The sequence below is a fragment of the Schistocerca cancellata genome, chromosome 4 (assembly GCF_023864275.1).
Source record: "Schistocerca cancellata isolate TAMUIC-IGC-003103 chromosome 4, iqSchCanc2.1, whole genome shotgun sequence".
Taxonomy (NCBI): domain Eukaryota; kingdom Metazoa; phylum Arthropoda; class Insecta; order Orthoptera; family Acrididae; genus Schistocerca; species Schistocerca cancellata.
This window is the reverse complement of record NC_064629.1, coordinates 522197150-522214645: the sequence shown is the minus strand read 5'-3', so window position 1 is coordinate 522214645 and position 17496 is coordinate 522197150. Positions and strand designations below refer to the sequence as shown.

The following is a 17496-nucleotide window of genomic DNA, read 5'->3' as shown; positions in this document are numbered from 1 at the left end:
AGACATTACTGACAACTATTATTATGTGGTAAACGGTGTTCAGGCCTCTATCTGAAATATTGCAGAAGGCTGTCGTATGAGATCCGAAGCATTGGGTGGATATATGATTCGGTTGTTTCCATACAAAACACAACAACGAAACACTTCACTGCACTTCCTACCTGAGTTATTCAGATAATGTAGTGACATCCATGAAAGCATAGTTCATGTATTTGCCACTGAGTTGAGAACAGCACCTAACTTATTGTCAATTTTTTCGTCTGAAATAATTACTAAAATTAAAAGATGACGGTAGCCAGTCCTGAAGAGACAAATTCTGTACTTTACTTTTGTAATTAATTAAAAACATTATTGGAATATTTTCTTTCAGTGGAGCAGATTTACTTGAAAACAAGATGGACGGAATCAAAATTATTACGACATAACTTTCTTGCTACCATACCGTGACACACACACATACGAGAATAGGAAGAAAGTGAATGTATGTGGATAAAAAAAACCACACACACACATACAACCATGTAGTTGTAAATAGAAATAATTAGATTTAAATGAGCCGCGAAGATACAATACAGATCACAAATCAAAATATGTGCAATGTGTCACGCATGCACACAGACCCACCAACCCACCCGCCCACATACAAACACACACAGTGTCGTGCCACTCCACGCTCACTCTATACAACTCCTATGATCCCTCTATCAGCCTTAAAGCATGCGAGCAAGAATTGTATAGTGTGGTACAATACAGCTTATCTGCAGGGCAATGTTTAAATATGACATATTAATTGGGAAACTTCCTCGCAGGTTAAAACTGTGTACCGGACCGAGACTCGAACTCGGGACCTTTGCCTTTCGCTGGCAAGTGCTCTACCAACTGAGCTCTCCAAGCACGACTCAGGACCCCTCCTCACAGCTTCAATTCTGCCAGTACCTCGTCTCCCACCTTCCAAACTTCACAGAAGCTCTTCTGCAAATCTTGCAGAACTAGCACTCCTGGAAGAACGGATATTGCGGAGACATGGCTTAGCCACAGCCTTGGACATGTTTCCAGCGGAGTGTGCGCTGATATGAAACTAATATTAATTGTGTCACAAACACACTCATGCATAGTGTCCCATCATCTACTCTACCTCTACTCAACTCTCATAACTACAGCACCCATGATCCTTCAGTTAACCGTAAAGCAAGTGAACAAGAGAATGTGAAATGCAATGCAGTGTAGGTTACGTGCAGAGAAGTCTTTAAATGTGACGTATTAATTGGAAGATATCTGTATTATGTTCATATACTGCATGCAGAACAACAAACGGGTGCATCAGTAGGACATAAAACGAATGTAAAAGCCGGCAGCTGTGACCGAGCGGTTCCAGGCGCTTCAGACCGAAACCGCGCGACTGCTACGGTCACAGGTTGGAATCCTGCCTCGGGCATGGATATGTGTGATGTCCTTATGTTGGTTAGGTTTAAGTACACTACTGGACATTAAAATTGCTACACCACGAAGATGACGTGCTACAGACGCGAAATTTAACCGACAGGAAAAAGATGCTGTGATATGCAAATGATTAGCTTTTCAGAGCATTCACGCAAGGTTGGCGCCGGTGGCGACACCTACAACGTGCTGACATGAGGAAAGCAGGAGAAATGCGTACCATCACGTTTCCGACTTTGATAAAGGTTAGATTGTAGCCTATCGCGATTGCGATTTATCGTATCGAGACATTGCTGCTCGCATAGGTCGAGATCCAATGACTGTTAGCAGAATACGGAATCGGTGGGTTCAGGACGGTAATACGAAACGCCGTGCTAGATCCCAACGGCCTCGTATCACTAGCAGTCGAGATGACAGATCTTCTCCTCATGTCTGTAACGGATCGTGCATCCACGTCTCGATCCCTGAGTCAATAGATGGGGACGTTTGAAAGACAACAACCATCTGCACGAACAGTTCGACGACTTTTGCAGCAGCATGGACTATCATCTCGGAGACCATAGCTGCGGTTACCCTTGATGCTGCATCACAGACAGGAGCGCCTGCGATGGAGTACTCAACGACGAACCTGGGTGCACGAATGGCAAAACGTCATTTTTTCGGATGAATCCAGGTTCTGTTTACAGCATCATGATGATCGCATCCGTGTTTGGCGTCATCGCGGTGAACGCGCATTGGAAGCGTGTAATCGTCATCGCCATACTGGCGTATCACTAGGCGTGATGGTATGGGGGGCCATTGGTTACACGTCTCGGTCACCTCTTGTTCGCATTGACGGCACTTTGAACAGTGGACGTTACATTTCAGATGTGTTACGACCATGCACGATCGCATGTTGCAGGTCCTGTACGGGCCTTTCTGGATACAGAAAATATTCAACTGCTGCCCTGGCCAGCACATTCTCCAGACCTCTCACCAACTGAAAACGTCTGGTCAATGGTGGCCGAGCAACTGGCTCGTCACAATACACCAGTCACTACTCTTGATGAACTGTGATATCGTCTTGAAGCTGTATGGGCAGCTGTACCTGCACACGCCATCCAGGCTCTGTTTGACTCAATGCCCAGGCGCATCAATACCGTTATTACTGCCAGAGGTGGTTGTTCTGGGTACCGATTTCTCAGGATCTATGCACCCAAATTGCGTGAAAATGTAATCTCATGTCAGTTCTAGTATAATATACACTCCTGGAAATGGAAAAAAGAACACATTGACACCGGTGTGTCAGACCCACCATACTTGCTCCGGACACTGCGAGAGGGCTGTACAAGCAATGATCACACGCACGGCACAGCGGACACACCAGGAACCGCGGTGTTGGCCGTCGAATAGCGCTAATTGCGCAGCATTTGTGCACCGCCGCCGTCAGTGTCAGCCAGTTTGCCGTGGCATACGGAGCTCCATCGCAGTCTTTAACACTGGTAGCATGCCGCGACAGCGTGGACGTGAACCGTATGTGCAGTTGACGGACTTTGAGCGAGGGCGTATAGTGGGCATGCGGGAGGCCGGGTGGACGTACCGCCGAATTGCTCAACACGTGGGGCGTGAGGTCTCCACAGTACATCGATGTTGTCGCCAGTGGTCGGCGGAAGGTGCACGTGCCCGTCGACCTGGGACCGGACCGCAGCGACGCACGGATGCACGCCAAGACTGTAGGATCCTACGCAGTGCCGTAGGGGACCGCACCGCCACTTCCCAGCAAATTAGGGACACTGTTGCTCCTGGGGTATCGGCGAGGACCATTCGCAACCGTCTCCATGAAGCTGGGCTACGGTCCCGCACACCGTTAGGCCGTCTTCCGCTCACGCCCCAACATCGTGCAGCCCGCCTCCAGTGGTGTCGCGACAGGCGTGAATGGAAGGACGAATGGAGACGTGTCGTCTTCAGCGATGAGAGTCGCTTCTGCCTTGGTGCTAATGATGGTCGTATGCGTGTGTGGCGCCGTGCAGGTGAGCGCCACAATCAGCACTGCATACGACCGAGGCACACAGGGCCAACACCCGGCATCATGGTGTGGGGAGCGATCTCCTACACTGGCCGTACACCACTGGTGATCGTCGAGGGGACACTGAATAGTGCACGGTACATCCAAACCGTCATCGAACCCATCGTTCTACCATTCCTAGACCGGCAAGGGAACTTGCTGTTCCAACAGGACAATGCACGTCCGCATGTATCCCGTGCCACCCAACGTGCTCTAGAATGTGTAAGTCAACTACCCTGGCCAGCAAGATCTCCGGATCTGTCCCCCATTGAGCATGTTTGGGACTGGATGAAGCGTCGTCTCACGCGGTCTGCACGTCCAGCACGAACGCTGGTCCAGCTGAGGCGCCAGGTGGAAATGGCATGGCAAGCCGTTCCACAGGACTACATCCAGCATCTCTACGATCGTCTCCATGGGAGAATAGCAGCCTACATTGCTGCGAAAGGTGGATATACACTGTACTAGTGCCGACATTGTGCATGCTCTGTTGCCTGTGTCTATGTGCCTGTGGTTCTGTCAGTGTGATCATGTGATGTATCTGACCCCAGGAATGTGTCAATAAAGTTTCCCCTTCCTGGGACAATGAATTCACGGTGTTCTTATTTCAATTTCCAGGAGTGTATATTTGTCCAATGAATACCCGTTTATCATCTGCATTTCTTCTTGGTGTAGCAGTTTTAATGACCAGTAGTCTAGCATACCTTCAATACATGTCACTGATACAATTTCACTTCAGGAAGCTTCTTGAATAATTTATTTGTGCTATAACATCATTCATTACGATGAATTTTCCAGTTTGGTTCTTTTGTAGGTGAAACAACGATCTGATGCAGTAGAGACGTATCGATAATGTATTGATGGTAGGAACGTTACGATTTAACGTCCTGTCATTGACTAGGCCATTGGGGATGGAGTACAAAAATAGGCATGGAAATGAACGATGACCTGTACAATGAAATCATAGCATCATTTGACCTTCAGTGGTTTGGGAAACCAAGAAGTATATATATCTGCATGGTCGACGGAGATTTGGAGTCTATTCCTTCCGAATCTGAATCGAGTATCGTAACTTCTTTCGGAGCTGATCAGAACAATAGTGGGTTATAACAGGTACCATTTCATTTATTTTTGAGACTTATTGCTATCTAACTGAATGTAGCAACTGATTAAACAAAACATTTTCTCACCAAGTATGCTGACTATTGGCATATAGTTTTTGCAATGAACGATACTTTTGAAACTGATTGTAGACACTTGTGATGGTGTTGTTCAGTAACAACGGGCGTTTGGAGCAGATCTACCTTCCTGTTGGTGAAATGCTGATGACACTGCTCCTTATTGCAGCAGGAAATAGTTTTACAATATTTATGAGGCGTCTGATTTGGCGGCTGCTGCGTGTAATCACCCATCTAAAGATGCCCGCAGTGGTCTTCAGTATTCCGCAATGAAGCACTGTGTAATATTCATTTACTTAAAGTTTGATACTTGTTTTTGTTTATGACGGGAGTTTGCTTACGCCTTTTCTTAACTCGTATTGAAGTTTCTTTTTAAGTGCAGGATGTTTCGAAACGTGAAACGTGTGCTGGCAGTATAGGTATAGGTTTTTCTTGTGATTTTTCAGGTAGCCCCGCAGTGCGATCAGGTGGTGATCAAGTGCCAGTTCAAAGGTCTCCAGAGACACTGCCAGAAGCTCTTCAAGACCGTGCTCACCGAATGTGGCGTCTGCTGCAGCTTCAACTACAGGGCCGCCCGTCCCGCTATGCAACAAAGGTCTAATAGCTGTAGTTTTCGGTATAAACATTTCAAAACCATCATTTAGGAATTGCCTAGAATGACAGTAGCTCTAGGACTGTGAAACTCAGTGTTGTCCTGCTGCCTGTCCAAAACTAGATTTGACTGTTTGCTGTTCAATATGAAGTTGTTACATGTTGTATGGACGTAGATAACCGAGAATACATAAAAAAATGGTTCTACCCATTCCTCTATCGAAATACGTGTTACATCATTTACATAGATTGCTTTACATCCCGTGGCAGGTTTACTCTATACTTAATACTAAACGATTATACGTTGGTACACTTTGGCAATGGGCCTTCCTACAAACCTTGTAATCGCACTACTGTTGTAGGAAGTAAGTTACGAATGCAGCTTCGTTGATGTGTCACGCTAATCTGTGTTTACTCAGTTTGCAAAATAGACAAAAAAGTGTTCAAATGTGTGTGAAATCTTATGGGACTTCACTGCTAAGGTCATCAGTCGCTAAGCTTACACACTATTTAACCTAAATTATCCTACGGACAAACACACACACCCATGCCCGAGGGAGAACTCGAATCGCCGCCGGGACCAGCCGCACAGTCCGTGACTGCAGCGCCAAAGACCGCTCGGCTAATCCTGCGCGGCTAGAACAGACAGCTATAAACCTATTCATCAGATTACATATTTTTGTGTCAGGTTACTGGAATACGAACAAGACAGAGTATAATTTTTATCGGAAATGATATTCGACTTGTAAAATTTGGTCGTGTATAAATAATTAGCGTCTGCTTCTCTTAATGAATAGCTGACGAATTACAGTTATAGAGGGTCGAATTAGCTCTCTTCAGATTGCAAGCTTGATTACGAAAATAAGAAAATGTAATTACAGTGTCATTACCCGACGGTCTGCCTAATCAACGTCTATCCGTCTCAGAATGCATGTATAGTAGACATTTACGTGTAAGTTTATGATTTGTAGTGATCCTATCTCAGAGCTATGAGACATTCAGAATTCTCTTTTACGTTTGCCTGGTAAGATTATTGTCAATCGAATAACTCGCTGTGCATGGCAACATTAGTACAATATTGTACAAAGTGATTTGTTTTTTTGTTGTTGTTTTTTCAGTCCTCTACAAATCATTGTGGGTAGGTGTTGCGATTGCTATTTCCATGAACAGTTTCTTGTGCAAAAATTACGAAATTTGGCTAGTTGATTTGTGAGGCGGCGGCCTAACCTAGATCTACATATCTACATCTACGTGATTACTCTGCTATTCACAATAAAGTGCCTGGCAGAGGGTTCAATGCACCACCTGCAAGCTGTCTCTCTACCGTTCCACTCTCGAACGACGCTCGGGAAAAACGAGTACTTAAATTTTGCTGTGCGTGCCCTGATTCCTCTTATTTTATCGCGATGATTATTTCTCCCTATGAAGGTGGGTGCCAACAGAATGTTGATGAGAAAGATGGTGACAAATTTCATGAGAAGAGCCTGTCGTAACGAAAATCGGCTTTGTGTTAATGATTGCCACTCCAATTCATGTATCACGTCTGTGGCACTATCTCCCCTATTTCGCGATAGTAAAAAACGAGCTGCCCTTCTTTAAACTTTTCGATGTCATCCGTCAGTCCCACCTGATGCGGATCCCACACCGCAGAGCAGTACTCTAGAATAGGGTGGACAAGCGTGGTGTAAGCAGTCTCTTTAATAGACCCGTAGCACCTTTTAAATGTCCTGCCAATGAATCACAGTCTTTGCTTTGCTCTACCCACAACATTATCTATGTGATAGTTTCAATTTAGGTTATTTGTAATTGTAATCCCTAAGTATTTAATTGAATTTACAGCCTTCATATTTGTGTGACATATCACGTAATCGGAATTTAGCGGATTTCTTTTAGTTCTCATGTGAATAACTTCACACTTTTCTTTGTTCAGGATGATTTGCCACTTAACGCATCATACAGATATCTTAGCCGGCTGGAGTGGCCGAGCGGTTCTAGGCGCTGCAGTCTGGAACCGCACGACCGCTACGGTCGCAGGTTCGAATCCTGCCTCGGGCATGGATGTATGTGATGTCCTTAGGTTAGTTAGGTTTAAGTAGTTCTAAGTTATAGGGGACTGATGACCTCAGAAGTTAAGTCCCATAGTGCTCAGAGCCATTTGAACCATTTTGAACAGATACCTTATCTAGATCATTTCCCAATTCGTTTTGGTCATCTGATGACTTAACACGACGGTAAATGACAGCATCATCTGCAAACAATCTAAGACGGCAACTAAGATTCTCTCCTACGTCGTTAATATAGATCAGGAACCATAGAGAGCCTATGTCACTTCCTTGGGGACCGCCGGATATTACTTCTGTTTTACTCGATGACTTTCCGTCTATTACTACAAACTGTGACCTTTCTGACAGGAAATCACGAATCCAGTGACACACCTGAGGTGATATTCCATAAGCACGCACTTTGGTTAGAAGACGCTTGTGAGGAACGGTGTCGAAAACCTTTTGGAAATCTAGAAATATGGACTCAATTTGACATCCCCTGTCGATAGCACTCATCACTTCATGAGTGTAAAGAGCTGGCTGTGTTTCACAAGAACGATATTTTCTGAATCCGTGCTGGCTATTTGTCAATAAATTGTTTTCTTCGACGTAATTCATAATGTTTGAACAAAGTATAAGTTCCAAAATCCTGCTGCAAATCGACGTTAGTGGTATGGGCCTGTAATTCAGTGGATTACTCTGAAACGTCCCCTTTGAACAATTATACACGACTGTGCTTAACCTGATACACGATATTTTTAGCGCAACGCAATCTGACTTCCAATAATCCCTACAAAAGAATGGCCCTGACTAACATTAACCTATACCTTTCACAAATCACTTACCTCACAAAAATCTTCGTTACTGGAACTACTGCAATACAGCGAGCGCCACTACTGCCAGCTAAATAAAAGATTCAAACTACGGAAGGCACTAACTACTGATAGGCATAGTTAGCAAATGAAAGATTTTAATAGAGAACAAACAATGTATTTACCTTAATAGTCATAATATATATAGCAGTTCATGACAAATTTCAAAACTCCGCCATCTCTCTCCCCACATTCACCACTGCTGGCGGCTCACCTCCAACTGCGCAGCGCTACGCGCTGTTCACATCCAGCTGCCGCTGCCCAACACTACAATGGCAGACAACAATGCAAACTAGCCACAGACTACACACAGCACAGCCAGTGATTTTCATACAGAGCGCTACGTAACGTTGCCAATAAGAAAACATAAACAGCCTACTTACATAGCCCCCATGCTCCCCACAAAAAATTTTACAAATTGTTTTGGGCAGTGGCCAATACAGATTTGAAAAAATTTTTCATAATTACAATAACAAAGATATCAAATGCACACACTTATTGATATAATGTTGGTCAAAAGCTAAAATTTTCTCACAGTCCAGATTGTTCATAACAGTAAAATTGCAGTGTTTTTCTCAAAGTCTGAACAGTAAAAGACAATGCACACGGAAGTAGTGGATTTCCATGCAGTCTTGAAGAAGTAGTGTTGTCCTTCCAACGGAAAGACAGTGCTGATTCTTGACATGCTGACAGGTAACGGGTCACAACAGAGCAAACCCACAGTAGAGTCATTTGAAGTTTTGAAGAATATTGGTAGGTAGGTCATCACACAGTAGACCCACTGTAGTCCTGGTAGAGATTACGGTATTGGTGGGCCACCAGAGGTGCAGACCCACTGCAGTCCTTGTAGAAATGATGGTACTGGTGGGTCATCAGAGATGCAGACCCACTGTAGTCCATGTAGAAATAATGGTATTGGTGGGTCATCAAAGATGCAGACCCACTGTAGTCCATGTAGAGACGGCCAGCAGCCATCTGTTGCGACTGTGCAGGTGCACATTCACCATCGAAGTCTTGCGGAGAATATAGCAAGTCCATAAACCACCACTTGTGCACTCACAAAGTTTTTGGAATTGTCCTTAGAAGTCTTGCAGACAATATAGCAAGTCCATAAACCACCACTTGCACAATCACGAAGTTTTTGGAATTGTCCTTAGAACCAGCAATGCTGTTATCCAGTCCCTTGCTGAATTATTAACACACGTGCAAACACTATCAGTCCCTACTTCTCACATATTGTCCATATACTATGACCAACAGAAACGTGTGCAGTGAAATGTAACTTAGAAGTTACTTAATTTGATGAACTGGTGTCAATTACAATTTTATAACATAAAAATACAATAACAAAGGTACAAAATACATCATTAAAGAACATAACAATACAGATAACATTTGTAGTACAGGCTTTACAGAAGAATCGAACTAACATATACATCAGTGTTACAGGAATTATGACATAAGTAAATACATAAAAGATCAGAATAATTATTGAAACATCAACTTCACACATGAGCATTAAAACAAAACAGAATAAATAATGTCTAAGCATATTTACGAGGTAAATAACATATTATTAATGCCAATTATATTTGAGGAGAACAGTATTCCTCATCATCGTGAATGTAGCTTAATATTAAAAGAAGAAAAAATTCTATGAAACTACACAGAGACAGGAAGAAAACAAATACACAAGGGTACACAAACACATAGTGGGATAATACAAGGAAATGACAGGGTTTGTTTTACTGCAGTATTTTGTATGGAGATCTCCCTTCGTTCATCATTATTCCCAAAAATCCTATCTATACCTGCTTTCTGTACTTTTCTCATATATCCTCTCAGTGCATTTCTTCAAATTCATCACAACTCATTCTCTTATAGGCTACCCCCTCTTAAGCTAACTTAAATCTACTGAGCTCAGATGCTAAACTAAGGGACGAGGCAATGCAGCAGCACAAAACAATTAACACAAACAGCAATGACAAAAAAATTCAAATTGGCAAAGTAAGCAACAATATTACAACTAATATGCAATGAGCAGCAAACAAGAAAAATAAATCAGTAGTAAACTGGTTTAGCAGAGTAACACAAAGTCAAATTCAGTAACACTATGTCTGGCAAACAGCAGCAGCAGCAACTTATATCTAAACATGACATAGCTCAAGCAAAAAAATAGTACACTAAAAACAACAATGCAGATAAAGGAAATGTATAATCACATCTTAATGTCTATGTAATTAAAGTGGTGCACCACAAAAACTATTTCTACAAAAAATTACCAAGTACTTGAAAAGAAAATTATATATGCAGTTACTGTTATTAGTCCCTTCTTATTGTTCTTTCCATTCCAAGAGCTCCTTTTTTCGAAGAATGTGGATCATAAAATAATTATTTAATAGATCTGTTGACAGAAAGTGTTCACATTAGCAAATGCATTTAAGTTTACTTTATAAAACCAATGCTACAAGACAGCTGGAAACTAGATATCAAATGAAATAAGCAACTATGAAAAGCAAAGCATAAAAATATCATTCAATAGTCATGTGACATTTCATAAGTTAGTAGAAATTCTCTCAACTCTCGTAGAAAGACGCTTGTCATAATCAGGTGTGCAGATGTAAGTATCTTTCCAAGTAATGAGCGTGTTGTATTTGTGATGCTTTCTCTAAAGGAATGTCAATAGCGAGGATAATGGCCTCTTCTTTTTTTTTCACCTAATAGCTTTCTTTTGTCAGACGTCTACCTCTCAGCTGGGCGCCCAAAACGCATTACACCAAGGTCACTTACCTTTCTTGCTGAAATATTTACGACGGCACTTTCCGCTACAATGACAGTCTCATATAAAAATATTTCATAGGTCAAGAATTTGGGTTACAAATCTGTAGAAACAAAATCCTATTGATATGACAGTGTCCAAAAAATTTTCGTCGGCATTGTAATACATTCACGCATTTACATACATTTCATAACTCTTAAAGTACGATTCTTGGTTTCCAACAACCTTTTTCACAAACCAGAGTCCCTAACCACTACTCATTATACCTTACCTTATTCGTCAACACTCCTTCAATATTTCATCATAACATACGTAGCATAATCAAATAACTCATATAGCATCAGCTTATTGATCATAAACGTACCGCAACAGCATAATACACATAGTCATCGTAATAATAACATCATAACACCTCAGTCAACTCTCAAAATCGTCGTAGCTTCCTCCAATAATTTCAAAACCTAAAAAAAATTCTCTGCTCATGTCAAAAGTGTCATCTGCCTCAAACGCACTTTAAAAATCGTGATCCCATACCAAATATATCATTCAAAGCTCTCATAATATCACAATGGGTCCAAAAAAATATGAACAGTTCACAAAGTACAGACAAAATACAATTTCGTAAGTGTGAAGTTATCCAACGGTGTAATTAAGTAAACATCTGTCACTGATGTAGAAAAAAAATGTTTGTCTCTCAGTTGAATGATCAGATAGCTGTGTAATTTGTGTGTTAGAGAAATATGGTACCGATGTGTAAAGTTGTATAAGCAAATACCATATTAGCTAGGGCTCCTTGTGCTTGCCACACACATGGTACACAAAGTAAGCGTGTACCCCCCTGAGGATTAATGTAATTATACCCTCAGGTGTTACAGATTACAGCAATGGAATGAAATGTATCACGGAAAACTTCCTTTGTAATTCAAAAATCTTTAAAAATAAATGCTTTAAGTACAAAATTTATCACTGAAATGCGGGTCCTGTAGCGCTAAATGTGCATCTTGTTGTAAGATAATCTCTGTGGAAGTGTCGTAGTTATTTTCCTCCAAAAGCTAAGTTCTGCAGAAGCCAATGTACTTACCTCATGATAAACAAAAGTGAAATGCTTTGCATAGAGATATCTTAGTTATTACGCTTATTGTTGTGATGATGAAAGTACTGTGCTGTAACATATTGTTGTGCTACGAAAGAGGCTGTCTCATTGTAGCTATACCACAAAAGTTACTACTAAAACATGTTTTACTTTCCAGAAGAATTCAGAAAAACTGTGCAGATATAAAACAGAAACACCGCAAAAGCAACATTGTAAATTGTCACTCATTAGTAACGTCATGATATAATCGTGTAGCTGTCACATAAACCAACCACTGTGTCGTCTGGTATCTCTCAGAAAGTACTTTAATTCAGAATGTATTTTCAAGTAAACCAAAATGTTGCATTAAAATCTCATTAGCAGTACTGGTAAATGTTCTAAGTATGTGAGCCTTATAGTCGTTACGTAATCGTGCAACTAACAAGCAAGAATGTACACACACAATAGCACTGTGTCGTCTGTTCGCAATAACAATGCATTTGTAATTACTTGTCTAAGTTACCTATGTTCTTGACTGGATAGTTAGTTAGCGTTAAAACATAGCTGCATGTTAACAGTTTGTAAGTGTGACAAAGAGTACTAGTAACATGAAGTCAAAAATTTTATAGTAAAGACTAAATTAAAAAACAGTTTATCTCTCAATAAACGGTTTTACATGTGAGATGTGGTGTAACCCTTTGCTCTTCTCAGTACGCAGAGTTTCAACTTGAATGCAATTATCATACGGTATTCGTCCGTAAAGAATACTGGAATTTTGCTCAAGGTTAGCGTCAATGTTATTTTTCCCTGAGCCAGCGGGCGCAAGTGGCTGCCTGCGGTCCGAGTCATTGTCTGTTTCTTTGTTGGCGCGCGCCGTTATTGGGATTAGGAGACCTAACTTCTACAAATTCGCCTTGCCGAGAGGGCCCAGCCCTGTTTAAATCCCACCAGTTCTGATGAAATTCACGTCTGTCGTTACGATCACATCGTCTGTCATCATGTCGGTAGATTCCATAGTTTCTTTCTTGTCGGTTATGTGGTGGAGAATTTCTCCCGGAATCGTAACTGCGTGCTGAACTGTTGTGTCTCAAGTTATTCTGTCTCCCTTGATAATAATTGTTTTTGTTCCCATATTGTCTGTTTCTCTGATTGTCTCTGTGATATTCATTACTGCGGAGAGGTGATCTTTCCCTGTAATTATTACTACTCTGCCAACGGTTGTCATACGGGTGGTGTCTGTTTCGGTCACGATTTACATTGAAAGAATAGCCTTGTCGTATATTATTTCTGTCATCGCGGAATTGCGACGGATGTGATCTGTAATTGTTGTGCTCCTGTTTTCACGTTCCGCGATTGTCAGTGTCAATTTCCAGTTCTTGTAACAGTCCCTGAAAAGCTTCAATGTCGTCTCTGCAACTTCCTGCCAAAATAATATGTCGTAAATGTTCAGGCAGTTTGATTAAGCAAATGCGGATGAGTTCTGAGGGGCTGTATGGGTTTGACAGGTACTGATTCTTGTGCAACATGTCTTCAAAATATTTCACAAGACTGGAAAATTCAGATTGTTCGAAATGTTTCATCATTATGATGCTATGTTTTACTCGGTCTTGTGTAGCTTGAGACCAATATGCTGAGAGGAAGGCATGATAAAATTCTCCTTCACTGTGACAATCGTGAATGACCGATCGCATTCTTACAGCTGGTTCATTCTCCAAGTAGCCACACATAAATTCTAACCTGTGCTCCAATGACCAGTTGGGAGGAAAACAATGAGAGAATTGATGGAGCCACGCTTGTGGCTGAATGTCATTGCCAGAATTCTTAAACGTTTTGAATTTACGTGTAGTAATGAACAACTTATAGTCAAAATCATCGTGTCGGCGAGTAGCATATCGGTCATTGTTACGTCATGTCGGCGGTTCCATCTCAAAATTCGGTGTACCTTGCCAATTTCTTTCATAACTTCCGAAATGCCCTGTGTTATTATTTTGTGGCTGTTCCGTATTTCTATGTCCCTCTTCCCGTATTGGGGCGCGAGTGTCCTCTGAAATACGTAATTCTTGTATTACCTGTGTCAGCTGATCTTGTACTTCCCAGATTTCTCTTTTGTACTGTGTATTGATTTGATTTTGACTTTGTTTGAATTTTCTAATTTGTTCGCACTCTTCTGTGTCATTAAAGACTACCGGTTTTGTGTCATTCAGATTATCATCTACCTTCGTAGATAAATTATTTAGCTGATCCGAAAGTTCAACTACTTTCTCTGATAATGAACTAATTTCCTCCATGTGTCTTTCTGAACCAATTTTCAGAGTATCTACTGTGTCCTTTAAGTTTTCCTGAGGTTTTGCAAGTTGTGTAACCAAATCGGTAGATGCAACTGAGTCAATTTTAGCATGCAAGGTCTCATGATTTTCATGAACAATAGTTTGCAGTTCTTTTATGGCTGCTTCGTGATTCTGTAATGCATTTTCATGCCGCGAAAAAATAGGTTGAAAATGCTCACAAATTTGTGTTTTTACGTCATTACAGACTTTTTGACATTTCGATTCAATGTTATGTAACTCAGTAGTTAAATCTTCACGTGTTTGTTCAAGCGTGGTGTCTAACTTTTGAAGATTTTGTTCCATTGTGTCTAACTTTTTAAGATTTTGTTCCACTGTGTCTAACTTTTTAAGATTTTGTTCCACTGTGTCTAACTGTTGCTGTGTTTGTCTCTGGTGTTGTTCCATTGTGTCTAACTTTTGAAGATTTTGTTCCATTGTGTCTAACTGTTGCTGTGTTTGTCTCTGGTGTTGTTCCATTGTGTCTAACTTTTGAAGCTTTTGTCCCATTTGTTGCATTAATTGTAATAACAATGCACTGGTGTCTGAAACATGTTCCTCAGTGCTTTTCGGCAGTGAATTTGCACCGGCAACATTCACATTTTGACAAGCAGAAAATGTGTCTTGACTTATTTGAGAAAACGGTGAGGACCCAAAACCTGAATCTACAGTATTTGCGAGATTGTGTCCTGTCATTTCGGATTCCTGAGGCGAGCTGTTGCCGACCGATCGATCGATAATGCTTCCCTGTTCACTAATTGTTTCACTGTCTACGCCATTATTTGCCGCCCGCTCCATTTCCCTATGCACAATTACCAAATTACTATTTTGAACATTAGTTACTTCATTACACGGTGGCGCTAACACACTGCTTTCGTCTTCACTGTCATTTCTCAGTTTACTTTGGAGCCTAGTATTACGTTTTCCACACGCCATTATTGTCACAATATTTCACACAACAACACAGAAAAGCACAATTTGAAGAGCAAAAATAAGAGAACACATTAACATAGTACTGAAAATAATATCTAGTTAATTGCAGCTGCGAAATACTTGGTGCAAATCTACATGCATGCCACAACTGTTTTACTGTACAACAATGAAAAACTACAACTACAATGGAAATTCTCTCTATAATTACGTGCTGGCAATAAACAAAAGCTACACTAATTACACAAACTACAAGAAAAAAATCAGAAGATTCCAGTGAGGTATCCTCGGCTAAGGGTCGACATATGAAACGTCCCCTTTGAACAATTATACACGACTGTGCTTAATCTGACACACAATATTTTTAGCGCAACGCAATCTGACTTCCAATAATCCCCACAAAAGAATGGCCCTGACTAACATTAACCTATACCGTTCACAAATCACTTACCTCACAAAAATCTTCGTTACTGGAACTACTGCAATACAGCGAGCGCCACTACTGCCAGCTAAATAAAAGATTCAAACTACGGAAGGCACTAACTACTGATAGGCATAGTTAGCAAATGAAAGATTTTAATAGAGAACAAACAATGTATTTACCTTAATAGTCATAATATATATAGCAGTTCATGACAAATTTCAAAACTCCGCCATCTCTCTCCCCACATTCACCACTGCTGGCGGCTCACCTCCAACTGCGCAACGCTACGCGCTGTTCACATTCAGCTGCCGCTGCCCAACACTACAATGGCAGACAACAATGCAAACTAGCCACAGACTGCACACAGCACAGCCAGTGATTTTCATACAGAGCGCTACGTAACGTTGCCAATAAGAAAACATAAACAGCCTACTTACAACTCCTATTTCCCTTTTTGAGTAATGGTGTGAACTTGAGCAGTTTTCCAGTCCAATCGGCCACCTTCTCCCATTCTATTACATACTGATATAAAACACACCTGAGCTTATGCAACTGTTTCATTTTCAATTTCAATTTTGATTTCGATCAATAAGTGGGTAACAACCAGTTTCAGGTGTAATGATTCTTCAGTAATTGCTTTTCATAAATTTATCGTGCAGTAAGATACCACCAGTGCATGTGTTGCTCAGGGGTCGGCTTCTGAGACAACGTTCTGGTTCATTCGGCTCTGTTGTGCGGGACGAATTGGATAGTGATTCTCTGTCCGGCAGGTGGCCGGCTAAGCGACGCTATTCAGGTACGTGCCTAGGATACGCAGCATCGGCGGTCGCCGAGGGCCTGGCAGGTATCAGGGGAGACTGTTCTGGTGTGCTCTCAGATGCAGACATAGACAATCCTGAAGAGAGAAGGTGGGATATTAACTTCAGATTTCAGTTGCGGAGGATGGACGAGTAGGCGACATTTAATGTTGTTTTTGAGTCTGGCCAGGGACGGAAGAACTCGAACGGTAGAGATTTCAGCGCCTGATAGCATCTTCGCCAGAATCAGGTGATCAGGTAAGCAACACAGTATAACAAGTTTGGTATTTGCAAAATTCTTGTGGGAGAGAAAGTTAGACACCAGCGCGTCGCTGGAGGGGTGGTGTTTGGGGGCACTTTCTGCCTTAGACGAGGGTGAGTCTAATTGGCTCTATCGCGCACTCGGGTTGAAGCTTAAATTTTACTGCAAATTATTTTGATTTGCAGCTGCATCTCGAGTCTGCACAGCGATTGGTCGAGGGTAGGTGACGATACACTGCTGGAAGACTAGATGGAGAATATCAGTTTTGAAGTGGCATCAATTTGGCCAGGGGTTTGAGGACGGTCGGATTCGTGTTCGAATCTCAGTATAAGATGGTGTAGAGACTTTCACTCGACGACGGAGGCAGACTGTGGACGCACGAAATTTGCTTCCGCTACCGGTACGTGGGGCGAAGGCGAGAGTTGCGGGCGCACCGCGATACCGGCTGCTGTAATCAGTGAGTCAGTCAGGGTCAAAACTACGCAATGCGGAACACTGAATGCACATCGGAAGGAATGGGAATGGATTTCAGGTTAGATAACGACGGGCAAAATTAACTGTTATATGGGTAAAGTGGGGATCCAAGTCAAGTCGCCGGCCGGGGTGGCCGAGCGGTTCTAGGCGCTACAGTCTGGAACCGCGCGTCCACTACGGTCGCAGGTTCGAATCCTGCCTCAGGCATGGATGTGTGTGATGTCCTTAGGTTAGTTAGGTTTAAGTAGTTCTAAGTTCTAGGGGACTGATGAC

General features: G+C 41.9%; 1 protein-coding gene across 1 annotated transcript in view; it reads left to right on the top strand.

Annotated features, from left to right (window-relative positions):
- Positions 1–5300, top strand: part of LOC126184306 (sodium channel protein Nach-like) — a 63354-nt gene extending 58054 nt beyond the window's left edge. Inside the window, exon 4 of the mRNA XM_049926681.1 lies at positions 5103–5300. Coding sequence (XP_049782638.1) covers positions 5103–5300 — 198 coding nt within the window. The remainder of the gene's footprint in view (positions 1–5102) is intronic.
- Positions 5301–17496: the final 12196 nt, after the last annotated feature.